At 35.8% G+C, this 7,685-nt stretch overlaps 1 protein-coding gene across 2 annotated transcripts in view; it reads right to left on the bottom strand.

Annotated features, from left to right (window-relative positions):
- Positions 1 to 1,698: 1,698 nt before the first annotated feature.
- LOC135108521 (26S proteasome non-ATPase regulatory subunit 9-like) overlaps positions 1,699 to 7,685 on the bottom strand; it is a 15,211-nt gene continuing 9,224 nt past the window's right edge. For both annotated transcript variants that reach the window (XM_064019624.1, XM_064019625.1), the window contains exon 6: positions 1,699 to 5,062. In XM_064019624.1, coding sequence (XP_063875694.1) covers positions 5,058 to 5,062 — 5 coding nt within the window. In that variant the 3' untranslated portion in view covers positions 1,699 to 5,057. The remainder of the gene's footprint in view (positions 5,063 to 7,685) is intronic.

The following is a 7,685-nucleotide window of genomic DNA, read 5'->3' as shown; positions in this document are numbered from 1 at the left end:
CCGTGATGCACCAAAGATACCCTCTAGCCTAAAAGACAAGCCCCAGGAACTGCCTGTGGGAAAGCAAGGGCCGTTCTGCAAACATATGACGTGGGGTTCGGCCGACACTTCCAAGCTTCGGTAGCAGCTTAGTAAATACGGCTCCCGCTTATTGACGAGAGCTCGTGGCGCCATCCGCAACTGCTGCTGCTGTTGCGGTGGCGTGCTTGCTTGCCTGCCCACTCTTCGGAACCAGAGAGAGAGAGAGAGAGAGAGAGAGAGACGCACATTAACGTACATGTACTGTATCTCATGTCCCGATTAGCGTTGTTATTTATCGTAAGGAGCGGTTCGATATTTCGTGGTTAATTACTGTTTCTTCCGCTCCTGTGTGTCCTTGCGGTGGGACATTCTTCTCATTCAATGTGTTGGAGCCAGCCTTTGTTAGCGCCTTCTCTACTCATTCTAAACAGAGGAAGTGAATTCACGTACAGTAATAACCCATGTACCGTACTTTGACTCCTTTCTCTCTCTCTCTCTCTCTCTCTCTCTCTCTCTCTCTCCAAATGCTGAGTGTATTGCAAGAAGCAAATATTTATTTTTTTGGTACTAAAAATGTAGGATTGACTTTTCTATGGGACAAGTTGTTAGAGAGAGAGAGAGAGAGAGAGAGAGAGAGAGAGAGAGAGAGAGAGAGAGAGAGAGAGCGCCTGCCTTTATATGTGACGTCATTATGTAAGAGTGTAAGAGTAAGAGGTTTACCTACGAGACACTTGACAGCTCACCAAGATAATCCTCTTGTGTACACTTAGCAGCACGCTCTCCCACTGTATTGCATCACCATCACCACATACTGCCACTTTATTGCACTACCATCACCACTCACCCACTGTATTGCACTACCACCACCACTACCATGCGCTCATCACCTTATTGCACCACTACCACCACCACACACCCACTGTATTGCACCACCGCCACCACCACCACCACTACCATGCACTCATCACCTTATTTCACCACTACCATCACCACACTCCCACTGTATTTCACCACCGCCACCACCACTACCATGCACTCATCACTTTATTCCACCACTACCATCACACACTCCTACCTATGTACGTATTGCACCATCACCACATGCTTACCACCATACACACCCTTTATAGTGTTCCATCACCAAACGCTCACCACCATACACTCCCGTCTTTATATTACACCACCATCACCTCACACCCAACACTCTCCTACTACTTTATTGCACCACCATCCTCACCACACACTCTGATATATTCCACCACTACCATCACCACACACACTCAGATATGTTCCACCACTACCATCACCACATACTCTCAGATATATTCCACCACTACCATCACTACACTCATTGCTGTATTCCATCACCACACGCACTCCACTACTATTACACCGCCATCATTACCACACATTCACCACCACATAGTTGCATAATTTTATGAAAGGGAATAATTATTGGTATATGAGAGGTACTCAGTTTATATAACATACTTTAAAAGACACTGAATCCGCTAAAATGTTATGACACAATTGCGAATTAATACACAAGGAAATAAGGGAAAAAGGTATCTTGTAAGTATTTGTGATAAGTGTAATGTATTGAAGACATTGAGTGCAGTTGAAATAATAATAATACAATCACAAATAAACAAGAAAGGAGGGAAATTATAGTTAAAACTGAGGTAATCTTTTATAAAAGCAATGCAGTGCAGGTTATAAATTACTACGCTAATAATATAATGGAAAAAATAAAGAAACAAGAATACAGTAGTTAACATCGAACTATATATACTTTTGACAAAATCATGAGCCACTGTAACAGGAATGGATGTCTTATAGAGGAAAACCACAAATTTCCTATGCTGAAAGAAAAGCACTTGTCTTTCACCATCCTTTATCAAACTCATTAGCTGATAATCATCCTAACACACCGACAACATCACAATAAACTTTTGCAATCTTCAAACTTCTTAGTTGGTCTAAAACTTATGAAATACTGTCCATTTTAGTATAAAGAAATGTGGTTAATTTTTTTAATTTTAGTCTTTCAAAAACTTCCAATGTATAAATATACTATTTATTTACATATGTAGATACTTTCCATTTAATATATCTTTGTAGAATTTTTAGGTGACTTATTAAGTTTCAGAACCATGACCTTCATGCAGTACATTATTGCTCCAATGAACTTCAGTAATCAATGAATTAGTGATCTTAAGAGATTCTGAAACTGTATTCCAACAAAGTTAAGATAATGCTGGTGGACTCCTGACACCACAGTACGAGTATATGGCATGAGCCAAGACAAGAATGGCTGGGATGACTGACTGATTGACTTTTGGCACCATAATGGGATTAAGACAAGACAAGACAAGACTTTTTAGCACCATATTGAGATCATATGGCACCAAACAAGACAAAAATAGATTGACTGACTTTCTGACACCACATCACATGGCAGGATAATGAAGATCATATTGTGTCAAGATTTACAGAACAATTCATTCTCCCACCAAATGACTTTTGGCCTGAGGCTCTATTAGGTGACCTTCAGCTTAAGGATGCCAGCGTCCACTACTGTACCACTGAGTCTTCAAAGCTTACCAATGTTCATTATTATAACAAAGACATTTACATAACTTATTAAATCCAAACTCTTCTGTATGTCATGTAATTTGAGACCCTTAGTGTTGAAAAGGTGAATCCAGCAAAATCAGGTTTTCTGGTATTGGTGTTTGAAGTAATCAATTCATGCGCAAATCCCTTAGTGTTGTGAAGGCGAATCCAACAAAATGTTGTTTCAAGATATTTGTCTCTCAATATTTGCTAATTTAAGACAAATTGGCAACTAATTCTGTGAACAGTGTTGTTCATACCAATACATGTGTGTCATGACAATCTTTTGGTATAAACATAAACAGGCATTACCATTAAATTGCTACTTCCTTTGTGTATTTACCAATACATATGTATCATGAAAATATTTTGGCATAAACAAACACAGGGATTACCAATAAATTGCTATTTCCTTCAGATATTTACTAATACATGTGTATCATGAAAATATTTTGGTGTAAACAAAAACTGGCATTACCAATGAACTGCTACTTTCTTCGTGTGATTTAATAATACCCATGATGTCTCTAAACCAGAGGAAAATCATTACATTTACTCTCTCATAGCCTAGTTTGTCAAGGCACCCACACTTGCAGGGCTCACCAATTCCATGCTTACATACATCTTTCTTGGTCCGATAGCTTGTGTAGGCCAGGAACATCCACCTGGCTCATGGTCACTATCACTGCTTGTGTTCTCCATTCAGGTTGATTCCCCAGGTAATTTTCTCTGGAGATGTAATAAACTGCTTGCGATGTAAATGAAATATCAGGCATAGTGGCATCCAGCAGGATGTGCTCTCATCTGATTGACTACTGGCATTTGACAGGATGTGCTCTCATCTGATTGGCTGTGAGGAAGGTGTGGTGTGATGTCAGAGGACACCTCGCCACTCATTGGCTACCAGGGATGTGAGGTTTGCCCCTACTACAATATGCTTCTTCTTGGCACCTTCCACCTACATGGCAAAGTTTTGAGTATTAAGTCAGGATGCATCCCTATATTCAAAGGGATTTTCTACCATGTTTTAAAGGCAAAACAGTTTGATTCTGGCAGCAACATGTAGATAATGGTGAGAATGCTCTGGCAAGTCTAACTCAGAACCGCTAAAAATGTAGATTTGCCCTTCCTACACTAAATGCCTCATTTTAGCTTTTCTATGATTTACATAGATTCAGAAGTCATAATGATCTACCACTCTATACACCAGACGAACATTCCCACAAGATATGCCTAATAAGAAATGTATTCACTTTCACAAACAAATATTCAAATATATCTTAATAATGATATTCAAATAATTTCCCAGCATCTTAAGCTTAAGGCTCCAAAAGTTATCTGGTTAAGACAAAAGCATAGTCATCCTGTAACATTCAGGGGATTAGGCATTAAGAGACATCCATGAATTTTGAAAATCCATGGAAAAATACAGACACCCTTTGAAACCACTGGACATCAATTTTCTTGTATGAATAAGGGAAAACTCTGAGTGTGTATTATCAGCCTATTAATTTTATATCTATGCTCTAAAAAACTAGAGATATTAATTAATACTGACTGATCTCATTGTACAACTCTTTCCAGCTTTATCCTCCAGCTTACAATTAATCATTGGTGCCAATAAAACAACACATTCTACTTGAATAATGGTATCTGTTATTGTGCTAAGTGCTTGGCCTTCCATTAAGGACACCGATCTTAATCATGTGTTTACAGAAGTACCCAGATAGTATTAACAAAGCAATCAAGTCAAAAGGAATCAGTTTTAAATGAAGGACACAAGATGTGGTTTTGTTTTGCTGCATTTTAGCAGTCTAAGAGGGTAATTATTGTGGTGCTGGCTGCATCAATAGCTTTCATGTCACATCACTTTGGTTAATGCTTCAAGTTATTCTTAAAGTTCCACAGCCTTTTCTCTGCAAATCTGAAAGTTGAACATTCTGTGTGTGTCATCTGCACACAAATGACCACATTTGGTACCAAGCAGACAATAATGACCAGAAAGTAAAGTTTCCATCATGGATATTATTTTCACAAAAGGTGAATTGAAGATGCATGTTAACAAGCTATAAGTATTTCTGCTGGCCACAAAAGGAGGAGACTCACTGATACTCAAATCCTTAACTTATTGCTATCCAAGGGCTTCTTCACAAATTTTTTAAACTGTCTTAAAACCCTGTATGTCAAGAACTGATTATAAATCTTCTATGTAAAAATATATATTCTCTTAATAATCAAACTGCTTTCCTGCTAAGTCTACCAACCTTAATTGATAACTAATTAATTCATTCATGAAAAATCCATTCATTGCTACATAAACATATCATATTTCAACATTCCCAAGTCACCCATTAGTTCTGGGAAGCCTTGAGCTGACCACTTCCTGCAGATCCTCAATATTATCAGGTGTGCATTTTCCTTTATCCTGAAATGAAGGTAAGAAAACTTAGTGATCATATATGAACAATCCTAAAAGTTGTCAATGTTTCATAAGCTTTTTTGGAGCAAGGTGGGGGTTACCTCTTAATTTTCATATATAATGTCTTCCCTGACAGGTTAAAACTTGGTAAAATAATCCCAGTTCATAAAACAGGTTGCAAGAAAGATATATCAAATTACAGACCTATCTCCATATTACCAATCTTCTCAAAAATATTTGAATCATTAATGAAAAACCAACTACTACTATTTAAAAAAAAATGGAAATTTTTAAATAACAGACAATTTGGTTTTAGACCAGGATTAAGCACTTTTGATGTATTAAACACCTTTACACCTGATCTTTACACAGCTCTCAATAATAACAAATCTATCGTTTCCATCTTCATTGACTTCCGCAAGGCCTTTGACACAGTCCAACACAAAATTCTCTTAAATAAAATGTATCACTACGGTATCTGTGGATGCATCCATGACTGGTTTAAGTCTTATTTAAATAACAGACAACAGTATACTGCTATCAACAGTACATTATCCCCAATGAAAACTGTAAACCTAGGAGTACCACAAGGAAGTATACTGGGCCCTATACTCTTTCTCCTGTACATTAATGATATCTCCAATGTATCTGATATACTTCATACTATATTATTTTCAGATGATTCAACACTTTATATGACAGGAGGAAAACCAACCGAGCTAATTAATAAGGCAAATATAGAACTTCAAAAATTTTCAAACTGGTGCTTAGCTAATAAACTTACTCTTAATACCTCTAAAACTTACTACATGCTATTTACCAAAACTATTACCTACTATCAACCTTTACCCAATCTAACTATACTAAATGATGACATCTCACAAGTAGAGAAAATTAAATTCCTCGGAATAACTTTTGACAAAAATCTAACTTTTAAGCACCACTTATCCAACCTATGTCTAAAATTATCAAGAACTATTCCACTCCTCCACAAAATAAAACATCTTGCTGCAAATAATGTTCTTAAATGTTTGTATTACACCCACATATATCCTCATCTCAACTATTGTAATCCTATTTGGTCCCAAACTTACCCTTATCATCTGTACAGTCTTAATGTTCTATATAAAAAAATTATCAGAATAATAACCAACAATGATTACAGTGAACATACACCCCCATTATTTAAACAACTAAATATCTTAAACCTTGCTGACTTATCAAAACTCAGTATTGCATCTTACATGTACTAAAGAATAAATTCTAGTAACTACAATACACAACCTGTGCACAATTACCTAACCAGGAACCAGTACTCACTAAATATACCCAGACCTAATTTAACATTATACAAACATTCACTAATGTATCTAGGAGGACCTAAAATATGGAATAATATACCATGTCATACCAAACACTCACCCAACCTATCGTCTTTTAAAGACAAATTTAAGAGACATGTTTTTCTCTTACTAGTCACACACTGCAATCAACAGATAATAAACAATGATACATTTCTGCACTACTATCATAGATATTATAGTATTATTATATTACATTACTAGAGTTACCATCATTGTGCTGTATTATTAGTATGATTTACATTAATAATAATAGTTCCTATTAGCTTGTATTACCTCTTCAACTATTTATAAAATATGTTATTAGTTTGTATTACCTCTTCTACTATTTTATAAAATATGTTATTCCCAAAATTAAAATTTTTACTTGCTACTGTCCATAAAACTCCCACTTATAAAGGGCTGTTTGACCTATTAAAAATTATTTAATGATATATGTATACTTGTGAAGCATAACAAAGTGTTTAAAGTGTTTAAAGAAAGAACTTGGTGTGTTTTCTTTCTCTTATCAAAAAACCCACCATTTCTTCCTATTCCAGGAGAAAACTAGATTTTCTTTACTAGTCTGATTAACTAAGGTTTCATATACTGATAAAATTCTTCAAGGAAGTAGCAATGCTGAAAGTATCCATACTGTTTCATCCTTGCACACTGCAAGTCATAAGAACATAAGAGAATAAGGGAAGCTCCAAGAAGCCATCAAATGGCATCATCATCATGTAGCAATCTTTGTGAGAATCATGCCTACTTATTTCCACCTATCATTCTCATCTATACATTTTTATAATCTTTTAAAATCCTCTCTCTTTCTGCCCATTCTGCTCTTTTACCAGTTTCCATCCTCTAGTATATATATATATATATATATATATATATATATATATATATATATATATATATATATATATATATATATATAATATAGACAGTATTCTTGTATAACACTCATCAGTTCACTCATACACATAATGATGGTGCAAAGGATGTTTATAAGCAAGATGTACAAATCTTCATGTGGCATCCCATTTTCACAAGAACTACCTATAAACAACCCAGAGTGGCTGATGTCCTTGTAAGCAGAGCAAAGAATGCAGGAAAGGAATATTCCCTCCTGTTATTCAAATAGAAGTCACTCTTATTATTATTTTAAGATTAACACTACATCAAACTTAGTATTGTTCAATGCCTCAAAAACTCAATTCCTCCATCTTGCAACACAACACATCCTTCCAGATAACTATTGCCTCTTCTTCAAGGACACTCAGTTG

This window comes from Scylla paramamosain, chromosome 17 (assembly GCF_035594125.1).
Source record: "Scylla paramamosain isolate STU-SP2022 chromosome 17, ASM3559412v1, whole genome shotgun sequence".
NCBI classification, from domain to species: Eukaryota; Metazoa; Arthropoda; class Malacostraca; order Decapoda; family Portunidae; genus Scylla; species Scylla paramamosain.
Note: the sequence above shows the minus strand (reverse complement) of the source record. Positions and strands in the feature narration are given on the sequence as shown.